Source organism: Rana temporaria, chromosome 6, assembly GCF_905171775.1.
Source record: "Rana temporaria chromosome 6, aRanTem1.1, whole genome shotgun sequence".
In the NCBI taxonomy this organism is placed as follows: domain Eukaryota; kingdom Metazoa; phylum Chordata; class Amphibia; order Anura; family Ranidae; genus Rana; species Rana temporaria.
Window position 1 is genome coordinate 24081341 of NC_053494.1, and position 15304 is coordinate 24096644.

At 38.9% G+C, this 15304-nt stretch overlaps 1 protein-coding gene across 1 annotated transcript in view; it reads left to right on the forward strand.

Annotated features, from left to right (window-relative positions):
- LOC120944379 overlaps positions 1-15304 on the forward strand; it is a 62404-nt gene that overhangs the window by 17842 nt on the left and 29258 nt on the right. The window contains exons 12-26 of the mRNA XM_040358435.1: positions 1330-1442; positions 1547-1717; positions 2752-2999; positions 3390-3493; positions 3846-3964; positions 4047-4205; positions 6565-6773; positions 8339-8445; positions 8525-8637; positions 8743-8901; positions 11576-11823; positions 12953-13056; positions 13148-13266; positions 14012-14170; positions 14387-14595. Coding sequence (XP_040214369.1) covers positions 1330-1442; positions 1547-1717; positions 2752-2999; positions 3390-3493; positions 3846-3964; positions 4047-4205; positions 6565-6773; positions 8339-8445; positions 8525-8637; positions 8743-8901; positions 11576-11823; positions 12953-13056; positions 13148-13266; positions 14012-14170; positions 14387-14595 — 2341 coding nt within the window. The remainder of the gene's footprint in view (positions 1-1329; positions 1443-1546; positions 1718-2751; positions 3000-3389; positions 3494-3845; positions 3965-4046; positions 4206-6564; positions 6774-8338; positions 8446-8524; positions 8638-8742; positions 8902-11575; positions 11824-12952; positions 13057-13147; positions 13267-14011; positions 14171-14386; positions 14596-15304) is intronic.

Below are 15304 nucleotides of genomic sequence, written 5' to 3' on the forward strand. Positions count from 1 at the left end.
CATGTAAAGGCCACCCTATCATGTCACCTCTGAAAGGTGTGGTCCCTAATTCAAAACTGTGAGACATACATAGTAATTTATAAATTTCTAGCATGCTTATCTTAAGGTAGCTCTTTTGTCTTTAACCTCCCTGGCGGTATTCCTGAGTGTGGCTCGGGGTTAAATTTCAGTACCATTAGCGGTAACACCGAGCCACACTCGGTATTGCATCTCAGGATCCTGGTCCAGGTTACTTACCTTGTCCCCAGGATCATGCAATGTCCCACCATGACCCACATGTCTGTGGGCTGTGTACTCTGCCCGATGCCTCTGTGTGCCAGGCTCCGCTCCCTGCGAGCGTCACAACAAATTCAAAAAGTACAAAATTAATAACACATACCGTACCCTGAAATCTTATAGATTACATTACTGTATGAAATCATTTTACATCCATTTTGTCCCTAGTTCTTTGTCCAATGCCCTGCATGCAGTTTTTTTATAATATATACCGTTCTTTCTGCCTGGAAACTTGAGATTGTCCATGGCAACCAAAAAGCGTCCCTTTATGTCAAAAGTGGTTTTAGACCAGCTAGAAAACAGCGATAGTAAATTAGAACACTCGCAGAAGTGAGCGATAGTGAATCATGGGGAAATAAATTGTATTATTATTATATTATTATTTTTTATAATTAGTTATCGTTATTTATTATATTATGATTTCGTATTTTTCATACCCGGGATGTCTACTAGACTCTTGTTTGTACAGATGTAAGTGTGTTACTACTAAGAATTACAGGCCTATAATATAAAACGCCACATTTCTATGCAAACCAATGTTCCGATTTGAGATGCAAAAATCTGACATAATCATACCGCCAGGTTGGTTAAAGTGTATCTACAGCCAAAACTTTTATTCTAGATTGAGATTGGAGGGTTTAGGTTTTTATTGCATTCTGTGTTCCCATTAGGGAGATGCACTCTCTATTCCCATCACTGGGAATGAAAGTAATGGAGAAACCAAGATTTAGGTAAATCTTCCAATGCGGGGATGTTCCTCACATTGGAGAGATTTCAGTTCACTCCATATTTTCTCAACAGGTCAGGAAGTGAAGGGAAATCTCCCCAATGGGACATAGATGGAAAAAACCTGATATGAGTGTTTACTGCTCTCTACTTCACCCAACATTTTAAGTAGTAGTAGAAGATATCTGGGAAATGTCCTGTGTCCATTTTGTGTATCTGGCTCCACAAGTGCAGCAGTGCTGGTTCCCATTTCTTCTGCATTACATAAGTAAAACCCTCTCTGGATGTTGATGTCCTTTATACTCAATATTTTACTGTCTTTTACAGATATAGTGTGTGACACTGGAGACTTCAGAAGTTGGATCGAGCTTAATTTTGCTTACTTTATCCAGCAATCCACTTTTGATGATCTCTTCATCTTCAATAAAAACCTTACACAGGTAATCATTTTAGTTACACTTCAATTTCCTGCCAAGCAATAGTATAATTTTTTAAACTGTTTGGTTATAATTCAAAATTACATTGAGATATTTTTGTTTGACAGGTGTTAAATCCAGCTGATCTTTCTGTCGCGGATCTTGCGGACTTCACTTTCCTGGCTGACTCTGTGCACAATTCCACATTATTGACTCTTATATTTGGTCAGATTAAGGAATTTACAAATTATAGCATGTTCCTGGGATATCTTACAGGCATCCAAAACTCCATATGTCAGGTAAAAGTTCTGCCCTCCTTACTAAAAATTAGTTTTTTGTTTTTTTGTTCTGTATTCTCATCGCTTCTCGCTCTGACCTCTAGGAGAGCTCTGAACCTTTCTCCTTTTTCTATCCAAAACAATGTAAACATGTTGACTGGAATTGAGATTTAAGAGGAACACCCTGGGATTACTAAATGATCATAAGTAGGGATGTTTAAAACCTGGTCTAAAAGGACCATGTGCTCAACCAACATTCTTCTGTAACTTTAAAACATAAACGGCTAGGCAGAGTTGCAATTCCAGATCTGTGAATTAGCTGATCAGTGTCATAAAAGATTTGTCTAGTTCTTTTCAAGCTTTAAATGTGGAATTATGAATGTGAGATTTTGGAAAGGGGGGTGGGGGCTAAGGCCCTTTGCGAGTTTGGTGCACTAATGGCTTGTTCTACTAATACAAATCAGGTATGGGTTAAGATGAGGATTTGCCAGATCCCAAAAAGTATGGTTTACTTTGGTCCTGACACCCCCCTCCCCCACCCCCACATAATCTTTCACTGGGAAGCTCAGTGTGATGCTGCTTCTCCTCCCCCAGCTGTTATGCAGCTGAGAACAGAGGGCATGTGATCACTTATAAAAAAAGGGAAAGAAGTTGTATTTATAATGTTTATTTTTTATAGCTATACAGAAATGCTTTTCATTTCAACTTTATTTTTAACTGCATGGATTGTTTCACAAGGTGATCATTTACAATCACGTTAATACCCAGAAAGAGCAATGGGAGCTCAAAACCACACCCTAGTGAAAACAGAAAAGAGAATAGGATGGAGACACAGAATTTCAGGGGTCAAAAAACACCCTCAAGCAACTCCTGCCCTTAATAAACCACTCTGTCTGAATCCACATTTGCCCTAGTTTTATTGATTGTGTTTTAAGGCTGAAACAAAATCCCATATGATATAAGAATGAAATGAATTGAGAACACAGAGAAATTTGGATACTATAATTTGCACCCTTGATTACATCATAACATGTCTCCTTTTTTGTTTCCTGCAGGTCACAAACACTTCTTCTAACACAACTTCATGTGACCCACAACAGCCAACGACTCATCTGAGCTACAATACCCAGCAGGAGCTTCTTGATACTATCTTCATATTGCTCAATAAGGACTGGAGTCTTCTAGCCATGCCTGATTGGTTCCAAGTGTTTGACATTGTCATTGGCACTTTCTTTGATGCTCTCAGTGAAAGACACTTGTCTAAGCTGCCTCTTAACATTTCATGTGAAGACTATCAGACTATGTGAGTACTATTTATTAAATTAAGCAACACAAGCTGCATTGCACCATCCTTAGCCTGCAAAATGTAACCCATCCCAGAGCAAAAGAGGCTAAATATTTACTGTTTTACAAAATTGTGTTTTACAATTAACTGTACATTGCATACTTTGAGAGACTTCACTGCCATGAGAAAAAATTAAACCATTGACCCCCCTTCCCCCTTCCCCACCCAATAGACTTCAATAGTATGTGCATACTTTAATCAAGATATGTGTCTTAGCCTGTGAAAATTCACTTAGTTGGTGTAAAAGTTCAATTATAGTACATTGTACGGTACCATGTATGCATCATGTCGTATTTTTTATTGCTACAGAAAAATATTGTTCCCTTTATCTGTTTTTGTTGCATCTAGAATTAAAAAACTAAGCAATGTCCACTCCAAGCTTGACAAGATCAAAGTTGAAGCAATTTATACCTTCTGCAAGACTTATCTAATCCAACAAATACATATCACAGGTAAGCATGAAGGACCATAAAGGTGCCTGTAGACACCAGAGACCAATTAGGCTATTGCTGTTTGGCAACTGCATCATAAACCTATTCTCTGCCAATTGGCTACATGTTTATGCCTTTATGTCTAATGGGGGGGGGGGGAAATGTTGGCCATATGGTTATAATTATGTTGGGGGGGGTGCAATAGTGATCAAACATGCTTTTCCAACCTTTAAGTCAATTATTTTTTAAAGTAAAAAATTAATACTGGTGATAACTGTATTATACGCAGGGGTATAGTTACTTTAAAATGTATTTTCAGCTTTAAAAAAAATCTGATTGTTTTCTGCATTCTTTGTAATTTTCTACCATTTAGGATATGCATGTGCCACCCCTGAAACTGAAACCACAGAATGGATCACAAAGAATCTGGCACTCTTTGTGACCAGTACTACTGTCTTAGAATTAATGGAGTTTTTCCCCAATCTTGACTTGGTATGTATCATATTTGATTCTTATGGTCATTTTTTAACCTGAAGTTACTTCATTTTTAACCATCTTTCTCATCAACTTACAGAGTTCTGTTCTAAGTGTCCTAACACCCACTGAGACAGCCATCCTTATAACCAAACCAGATGTCCTCTCCAACACCACAATACTGACAGAGATCCTAAGTCTTCTTCAGCCACAGAACATTCCACAATACGTTCAAGCTATTATATCCACAGCAGAAACGGTAGTGCCCTAAAAATAAATGATGATTATTATGATGCTAACGATAATTATTATTCTTATTATTACTATTACTAGTTAGCTATAAAGTTGCTGTAGCTCTGGAGTTCATCCTAAACAGCAATAATAGGTGTCTTTCCGTCCATAAGAAGGAAAGATGTGAGAAGGGTACAAATATGGCAACCAATTAATAAAGGACATAGTAGACATAACTTATAATATATGGTTAAAAAAATTTCTTTAGTTGCAAAATGTTAGAGTTAAACTAATTATGATGTATACATATATGCAAATAGAAATAGAAAATATGTCCAAAGATTAGGAAAATGTACTTTTTTATCTCAAGGGCCATAGAAAGGACAAGGGAATTACATAAATAGTACTATGAGTATAGGATTATAGGGTATTGGTTCTTTAGGTAATAGTAGTTAAAGCCCTATCGAACTTTCAAAATTAGCTAGATGTATTCAAGACACATCAAAAAAGAAAATGTGTGAAAAGTCTTATGCCGCGTACACACGATCGGTCAAACCGATGAGAATGGTCTGATGGGCCGTTTTCATTGGTTAACCGATGAAGCTGACTGATGGTCAGTCATGCCTACACACCATCGGTTAAAAAAACGATCATGTCAGAACGCGGTGACGTAAAACACAACGACGTGCTGAAAAAAATTAAGTTTAATGCTTCCAAGCATGCATCGACTTGATTCTGAGCATGCCTGGATTTTTAACCGATGGACGTGCCTACAAACGATCGGTTTTGTTCTATCGGTTAGGTATCCATCGGTTAAATTTAAAACAAGATTGCTTTTTTTTTTAACCTATGGATAAATAACCAATGGGGCCAACACACGATCGGTTTGGTCCGATGAAAACGGTCCATCAGACCATTCTCATCAGTTTGACCGATCGTGTGTACGCGGCATTACAGTACGTTGTGTTAAAAATTAGCCACAGCCTAAAGCCTAGTATACACCATCAGAAAAGCATATGAAAAATACCGCTTTCAAAGCAATCATATGATAATCTGATTGTTAGTGCACAGCGTTCGAGAGCAGATCACGGCAGTTCAATCGAAAATTATCCAAAGGGAAAAACACAGAAAATGTTGTACGATACCAAATCATACGATTTTAGTTTATTCAGTTCAGTTTTCATTCGAAAATACAATATATAGTACAATATATAATACAATATAATACAATACATTACATCACTTCTGAAGTTGTATACTGTTATACAAGAATTTTCGCAAAATGAGTAACTCTTCATTTTCGATATGAAGACTAGCATGCGGGGAAAAAAATGTTAATTTGTCAGATTTTCTTATCTTGTGTATAGCCCTTAAGTACAAAAACAGCTGGAACCCCTTCTCCCTGGGGAAGTAGTGGTCTTCTAGCAGGGATCTGACATGTCCCTTCCTTATTTACACCAACATTAATACCCTAAGATTAATATAACAATACCAGCAGGATAACCCTACAGGTCCACTGCTATCTTTACACTTTCCTCAAATGCCCGCTACTGAGTCAGAGCTCTTCAATCAAGCAGGGAGCATGACCTGTGTTGATTGCAGAGCTGCAGGTCTGACTGAGTATGGGGACATGCAAGACCTTTGCAGAGAGACCACAGCTTTCCAGCAGAGAGCAAGGGTCCCACTTAGCAGAAAGCAAAAAGAAAACAAAAACTGTTAGGCCTCGTACACACAATAGGTTAACCAGAGGACAATGGTCTGATGGACCGTTTTCATCGGTCAAAACCAATCGTGTGTGGGCCCCATCGGTTATTTAACCATTGGTTAAAAAAAAGCCAACTTGCTTTAAATTTAACTGATGGATTCCTAACCGATAGGTCAAAACCGATCGTTAGTAGGCACAGAATCAAGTCGACGCATGCTTAGAAGCATTGAACTTCGTTTTTTTCAACACGTCGTTGTGTTTTACGTCACCGCGTTCTGACACGATCGTTTTTTTAACCGATGGTGTGTAGGCGCGACGGACCATCAGTCAGCTTCATCGGTTAACCGATGACAATGTTCCTTCAGACCGTTCTCATCGGATGGACTAATCGTGTGTACGAGGCTTTATACAATAAACATCTTTTGGTTTGATGCACCTGGAAAGTATTTAGCTGATTTAGATTGAAGGTTCTTTAGGCTGTTAAATATTCTATAATAGAGTATTGCAATAAAAACAAATTGGCAGGGAGTCAAAAAAATGGATGAGTTTGTTGTTACTAATGCATCCACAGTGATTTAGTTTACTGCCAGCATACACGAGAGGTTAAACACAATGGACATTTTTTATCAACGTAACAATAACTCTGTAAGTATATAACTATGTAACCATCATATATTTTTAGGCTAATCTATCTGAATCTCAGTTAACCTTGGTGAAAGAGATTTTCCTGGAGACTGCTTTAACTGGCCAGAGTTCAATCTTCTACACCTATAAAACTGAAGACTGGAAGGTTTTGTTCCAGATTGACTTGGTTCTACTCTTACCCGTCACCACACCATCTATACTGCAGATTATACCCACCAACATCAGCTGCCTTTCCTACCAGGCAATGTAAGTTTCCTGTGACTTTAGATAAACTGCAAAACTGATCATGGAAATTCATTCAACACATTTTTGCTTCAATTTGGCATTGTTTGAGTAAAAAGATTACTGTATGTGTAAAATCATTTGAGCACTTGCAACCGGTATTTTGAAAACACCTAATCTTAAACCTGGAAACATTAGGGATTTTCATCCTCTCCCATCAAAGACTCATCACTGTGCTAGCTCTGACACAGTCTAATTACCTATACTGCTGGTCATTTGGAAAGAAGCTCATCATATATTTCATTTTCACTACAGACTACAGGAATCATTTACTGTATGCACAACAAAAAGCAAGAAGCTTTCGTACTGCCTAAAGGCATTGGAAAACCCTCTGCTTCATTAGACTGGGATAGGGGTTACAGTAAAATTGTAAAAAAAAAAAAAATTTGGACTTTCTGATTTTACAGTTCAAATCTGCAGTTTACTGAATTTTTGCATGTGTTGTTGGATGATACCCTAAAGTAGATGTAGGACTAATTATTAAAATCTCATATATGCTTTAATGTGTTCATCTCCTTTAAAAAAAACACTTTCAATATTTTTAATTTTGCAGTGTTCTTTAAAATAATACCACGTTAATTCACTTCAGCAGTATTCAGATGCAATTAAGGTTTAAAAAAGTAATAAATAAAATAAAAAAAATGTTGATAATTAAAATTTTGTAAAAAACACAGTATTTTAGAAAACGAAATGTCAACTAAGGGCCAGATCCACAAAGAGTTACGTCGGCGTATCTATTGATACGCCGCGTAAGTTCCATCGATGCGCCGTCATATCTTTGTTTTGTATCCACAAAACAAGATACGCCTGAATGTGGGCTAGATCCAACTGATGTACGTCTTAGTACGCCGTCGGATCTTAGGTGCATATTTCCGCTGGCCGCTAGGTGGCGCATCCGTTGATTTCCGCGTCGAGTATGCAAATTAGCTAGATACGCTGATCCTCAAACGTACGTCCGCCCGGCGCATTTTTTTACGTCGTTTACGTAAGGCTTTTTCCGGTGTAAAGTTACCCCTGCCTCTATGAGGCATACGCAATGTTACGTATGGACGTCGGGACAGCGTAAAATTTTCCGTTGTTTACGTCGGTGGCGTAAACGTTCGCGAATAGGGCTTTGCGTAAATTACGTTCACATCAAAAGCATTGACTATTTGGGACGTGATTTCGAGCATGCGCACTGGGTTACCCCCACGGACGGTGCATGCGCCGTTAAAAAAAAAAACGGCATTTCCGTGGGGTCAAGATGAATTAACATAAAACACGCCCACATCTTAGTCATTTGAATTTCGCGCCCTTACGCCGACATTTTTACACTACGCCGCTGTAACTTACGCCGCAAATTCTTTCTGGATAAGGAACCCTCCGCTCTAAGTTACGGCGGCGTAGTGTATCTGAGATACGCTACGCCTGCCTAAAGATAGGCAGTTCTTTGTGGATCTGGCCCTAAATGTTTACATCTACTTTACAAACAAGAATCATCCTCCCAGCCTATGTTGTAGGTAATGAATGACACTCTCATGTTGTTTCAGATTACAAGGTTTCATCATGCCCTATGCATCTTTCAACAATCAGACCCAAATATTAATCTACAAGGATTTTGTCAAGAAATATCTAGATGGCCAGTCGGAATTAACAGGTACATTACACAACAAAAAAGGAAATGTGTGATTCAGATAATTAAAAAGCCCCAGGGTAATGTTATGTCATCATTTTAGGAGGTGCATGTCAGGACACTGATATCAGAAAGTGGATTAAAGCCAACTTGAACTTGTTCATCCAGCAGTCTTCATTAAATGATCTCATTCTAATGAATTCAATCTTTGGAAAGGTAAGAATTGTATAGCCATCCCTTAAACACAGCCTAGCCAGGAATGATCTTCTCCAGTCTTTTTTTTTTTCAAAAAAAACATCTTTTGATTTGTTTTGCTTCCAGGTGGACAATTTGACAGCATCAGAATTGGCCGATGTAACATTTTTAGCAGATTATTTGCAGGACGCTTTCTTGACAACCGTTGTCAGTAGGATCACAGAATTCAGTGATTGTGGGTCACTCCTGGAATATCTAAATAGAGTTCAGGACTTCATTTGCCTGGTAAGACTTTGTGTGTCCACCGTGATTAGTGATCTATATCCCAATGGTTTTCTGTAAATCCACCAGAGACTAGGTACCGTATTTGCCGGCGTATAAGACGACTGGGCGTATAAGACGACCCCCTAATTTTTCAGCTAAAATTTTGGTTTTGGGATATACTCGCCGTATAAGACTACCTTCTTCCTACTAGTCATGCCTCGCCTCACGGTGCCACCATTACATGCCAGACTGTGCCACTACATGCCTCACTGTGCCCCATTACATGCCAGACTCACTGTGCCCCATTAGATGCCAGACTCACTGTGCACCATTACATGCCAGACTCACTGTACCCCATTACAGTGTTCGCCTATCACGGAGGCCCTCTCGTCCGAGGACGAGAGGGCCTCCGTGATAGGCGGACACTAAACACAGTGTCTCCTGGGAAGCTGAGTGTTCCGCCTATCACGGAACAGAAGAAGTAGGAGGCGCGACTTTGAAAAATGGATGGCCGCGATTCTGCATGTCTTAGGATAAGGTAAGGGATCTTAGGTTTCCGGCGTATAAGACGACCCCCGACTTTTAAGAAGATTTTAAGGGGTTAAAAAGTCGTCTTATACGCCGGAAAATACGGTAATCAGCAATAAGATATAGTAGAGAGAGCAGTGAAAGCACAATGCAGGCAGTATGGTATATGCATACCTTAATTGTTCAGATCCCTGTTATTGGTGTCTGAACATTGCCCGGTTACTGCCATCTAAATGATGTCATGTTGTCTAAGCATTTCTTTGCCCCAGTGGCATACCCTAGTCTGATAGAGGTAACTAAATCAATTGCTATGTGTTACATATAAAATAAATATAAACTCCTCTATATGGGGTCAAACTACTTAAATATAGAAATATATATATATATATATATATATATATATATATATATATATATATATATATATATATATATGTGTGCAATTAATTTGCATAACAAAGTTAGCCCAATTTTTTTTATACTGTGAAAGATAACGTTACACAGAGTAAATTGATACCCAACATGTCACGCTTCAAGGTTGCATGTTTTGAGTTACAGAGGAGGGTAAAATTATTACTTTCACTCTAACGATCGTGGTAATACCTCACATGTGTGGTTTGAACACCATTTTCATATGCGGGCGCTATGCGGGTATGCATTCACTTCTGCACGTGAGCTCGTCGGGACGGGGCGCTTTAAAAAAAAAATCTTATTTATTTTACTTTTCATTTTGGCACAGTTTTTTTCCAATTACAAGGAATGTTAACATCACTTGTAGTAGAAAAAAGCATGACAGGACCTCTTAAATATTAGATCTGGGCAGTGGGGTCAAAAAGACCTCAGATCTCATATTTACACTAAAATGCAATGCAAACATTTATTTTATGTAATTTAAAAAAAGTGTAAAAAAAATGCAATGATATGGAGACAGGTAGGGGCCATCTTCCCCTCACTCGTCTCCATGTCAGCCCAGGGACAGGACCCGATCGCCTCCGCCGCAGAGAGCACCGGAGAGCAGCGGGATAGGGGGCCACCACCAATAAAAGTGATCTTGCAGTGAATCTGCCGCAGAGACCACTTCTATCGGAAAGCGGACCGCCCGCTCTTGAAGAGGATACCGGGGTTATGGTAGCTAGCTGCTACTATAACAACAGTATTCCTCTTCAAAGTAGCAATGTATAACAACGGTGGGTAAAAGACACTGGATTGAGACCCCAAAGGGGAGGGTGTTACCAGGCCATTCTGGGAGGTAAGCGCATAGTGTGACTGGTGGAGGGTCCACTTGGTGTTTTTCACTCATTTGCTTTTTATTCATCGCTGAATTGTGTGTGAACAGCATTTGTATACAGAATATATCACTGGATATATGGACTTTATTTGATATTTGCATCTATGTGTTATATTTATTATTTCCACTAGAGGTCAATGGTTTCACATACTATTCACACAAATATGGTTTATGCATCATTATATATGCTATATGTTACACTCCCACTAGGAGTCACTATTTTTACTTTGTTTTTTCATTATTTAATTGTATATATTTTGTGGGGAGGTAGCACTTTTATTTCCATTTCACTTTGGTCTGCTAATAACAGATGGTGTTATTGAATATTTAGCACTTACAGTGGAACCTCGGATTGCGAGTAATTCAAGCCAAAGCGGTGTGCAATACCGCGTTTAGCCTGAGGTGGGGGCGCCGGAGCCGTTCGGAAATGCCTGGAAAATCTAGGAAATACTCAGTTCCCAAGACTTCCTGGGGTTTTCCAAGTTCAGGCGAGGTGTCCTCGGCCCTTTCCGGGTGTTTACGAGGATCTCCGGCACCCCCCACCTCTGGCCACATGCGGTATTGCATGCTATTAAAGTCAATGCGGAACAAATTATTTTTGTTTCCATTGACTTCAATGGGGAAACTCGCTTTGATATGTGAGCACTTTGGATTACGAGCATTCTCCTGGAACGGATTACGCTCATAATCTAAGGTTCCACTGTATCACTGATGAATTTAATAGTAGTGCAGAAGTATTTTTTTTATATTTTTTAGTTCCACCTATATGTAAGAGAAAAAGTCCCCAAAAGTATAAAGTGATTATATAACGTGTTTTCCATTTAAATTCTTTTCACCCCCATAACCTCTGTAAACACATTATTGTTACATGTTTTGCAGGACACAGACTTCCAAGGTGTCAAGCCTTCCTGCAATGGCTCTCAACTACTATCCAAACTCCAAGTTCAGACACAAGAACAGATACTTAATAACTCCTTTGTATTTTTGACTGATAGAAGAGGGTGCTCAGATTTTTCAGCTTGGCAGAAAGCGTTCATCATTCTACTCACTGTCTTTGACATTACACCTGGTGGCTCGCAGCTGTCCCATCTACCAACACAAATCTCCTGTCTGGAGTACCAGTCCATGTAAGTGACCAGGGAGGGACCACTACCAGCGTAAAACATGTAAAGACATGTAGAAATGTCTATATCAACCAATTGGAACCCTCTTTGCATTTAGTAAGCTGCACTGGTAAGTTTAAAAGGGAGAATCTGATTGGTGGATAAAAGCACCACAGTTCCTCTTTTTCTGGAACTGGTTTTCATGCCTGTTTTTTAGTGTTTCCAGCAGCTAGGGTGAAAATGTGACATTGCCTGGGTTCCTCTAATAATAGGATAGCGAAATGTGATCAAAAAAATTCCATTTAGTGCAGGGGACTCAAACTGGCGGACCCCCAGCTGTTGCAGAACTACAAGTCCCATGAGGCATTGCAAGGCTGACAGTTACAAGCATGACTCCCACAGGCATGATGGGACTTGGAGTTCCTCAAACGCTGGAGGGCTGCCAGTTTGAGACCCCTGATTTAGTAAATGTGTAATGCCTCGTACACGACCGTTTTTCCCAGCAGGAAAACTGCCATGAGAGCTTTTGGCTAGGAATCCCAGCCTTGTGTATGCTCCATCGCAGTTTTGCCGACAGGAAAACTGCGTGGAAAAAAAAGATGATGGTCTTTTTCCCGGCAGTTTTCCTGATGGAAAAGCTCTCACCACAGTTTTCCTGACGGAAAAACCTCTTGTATGTACAGGGGCAAAGTTACCGAGCAGGTTTTCGGTTTTCCCCTTTGGGGGGGTGGATAGGCTGATCCAGGCCCACCAATCAGCATTGTAGAGACAAACTGCGTAAAACTGGAAAATATTTCAATATTTAGTAATCTTTGCTCCTTACTATAATTTCTGTCTTGAAGACTAATTCTTTTAAACCAAGGGTTTAACTAGTCCTTCCACATACTTCATAACAAAACAATCCACCATGGAAAGTGGTCCATGGCATGTAGGTAAACCTGAGAACTCATCACCATTAGTCGTTTAAAAAACAATGTGCTACAGTAGATGATTTACTCTCCAGCATCTTTCTGTAAAGGAAACAATAATTTTGAGTGGACTGACTTTGTTTATTTGATGCTCAGCTAATTTATATTTTAAATGTAAACGTGATTTCCAGGTATCTGGTAATGAATTTCAATACGCCATCCAACTTTCTCATTTTATTCTACAGAGTTAAAAATCTGAACAATCTTTACTACAGAATTGATAACTCAACTAGAGAATTGGTTTATGGCTACTGTAAATCCTACCTAAGCCAGCAACAAAACACTACAGGTAAAAATATGAGTGCCAACTAAGTTATATCTATTAACAAACATTCATAAATCAAAATTAAATAATTGCGTTTCATGTATTGATCTGTCAGGTTCTGCATGTTCTGTCAAAGCGACCAGCACTGAAGAATGGATTAACACAAACCTAGGTTCCTACTATATTTTTGGAAGTGTGACTGAACTGATCAGACTCTATGCAAATCTGGACATTGTAAGCAATCTAAAACCCCTTATATTTGCTTGTAAATAATCAAAATAGGCCAAATTCAACAAAGCCTGTGACTGCTTGATGGTTTAACAATAATTTGTAAAGTAATTGTAGGTAATAGGTTAGGTCTAGGTTATAGAATCTGTAGCAATGATAGCAGTAATTTTTGTTTCCTTACTCGTGTCTTGTCATCTGGTTAAAGTGTATTTAGATCCTAATTTTTTCATGTTGGATTAACTGTGGAAAGAACTCTCGACAGATTTTTATTGCTGCCTGTGGACTGAACTGGAAGAAAGGGTAATTCCCAAATTGTCACTGGAATTAGAAGCAAAATCTTCCAATATTAACACTTGTTCTATTGCCAACTGTCTCAGAGAATATCTCCATCTTTTGGGTTGATCGCATTTCATTTCCTGTTGTGACTTGAGACAGAAAGTAAAGGAAGTTCCCGAAAAAAGGAATGTAGACAGTAAAAAAAAAACAACATGGAGGATTTTAACTTTAGATGTACCTGTATGTACTTTAAATCTGACCGTTAGTTGTATGTGGTAGTAGTAACTTTCCCATGTAGTATATAGGATTTCAGCACCCAAAGGAACCTTATTCTAGCTGAAACAGTTAAACATATTCAGTGTTTTCTAATTTATAAAATAGATATTTTTGCTATATTCACCAGTTGACTTTGCACTGATTCTAGTTAATTATCATATTTACTATTCATAACAAATTTCTCATTTGCATCTTTCAGAGATTTGTCCTTGGCCTAGTGACACGTGATGATGTTCCCCTGCTTCTGACAAAGTCTGATGTCCTATTGAATGGTATGATACTTGAAAGGGTCATAAGCCTTGTGGCAAGAGAAAACATCATTGACTATCTCAAAATAATTGAAAACACAGTGGAAAAGGTATGGCATTATTCAAATCCTTGGTTTATCTTTAAACCTTTAAAACGTGGTTTAATGCAGCTAACAAAACTGAAACTATTAACAACCAACCATATGCTTTCTTTCATTTAAAAACTGATTGTTGTGTGTAGCAGCTACATGTTTATTCTTATATTCTTCTTTTATAAGGAAGCCTCAGAACTCATTACTAATGCTGCTAATTTATTGCTTCACTAGAAAAACCTTTCAGAATCCCAACTAACATCCATCAAAGAGACAATGATTACTGTTGTCCTGAAGAACCTTCAGCCAAGCTTCTACACCTATGACACTCGAGACTGGACAATTTTATTCCAGACAGACTTGGCTGACCTGATCCTGTATATCAATCAAACCAATCTGCAGCTTCTGCCGACCAATATATCATGCTCTTCTTACCAGGCCATGTAAGTGCAGATTATTTTCTACACTTCATCTTGTTCGAAACTTGGCTACTAGAATGTAACTACAGTGGGTGCAAAGAGTGCAAATGTTTGGATCCAACGGGGACAGGTTGCTTGTGTATAGTTGCCTCACTCCCTTACTTACAACAGTGTAGTTTACTGAAATAAGCTGGAACTACTAACAAGGATTCATCTGCAACCTCAAATATTTTACATAACATGGGAGGAGGATGGGGTGACAGGGTGCAGATATTGTTTATTAGTTATGAACATTTTAGGCGCACAATTTTCTGCTCATTGTAAAGTGAACCTGTTGCAAAATAAATTCCATATCCATGCTGTGCTAGACCTCCTCTGGTGCTCATATATTCCTTTAACTCCACACCCTCAGCGCTCAGATCCCTACTGCTAAACCCAGAGTTATGCCAGTAGTTAATGATTAGAGAAGAACATTTTATACTGATATATAGTGTGATGCATTTTGGATACCCCAGGTGGGCACAACCGCCAGACCTGTGTCTCCTGTCTTCCAAATGCACCCACAGCCTGCAGATTCGCCATAACCAGCCCTTAACCCCTCAATCACGAGACAATCCACACAGGTGTTGAGGGTTAAACATGCAGAGAATAAACTGTTTATTAAATACAAGACATACACTTTTACACACAGTTAGGGACACTCCCCTTAGCTTTGTCATAGAGGGGAGGGGGT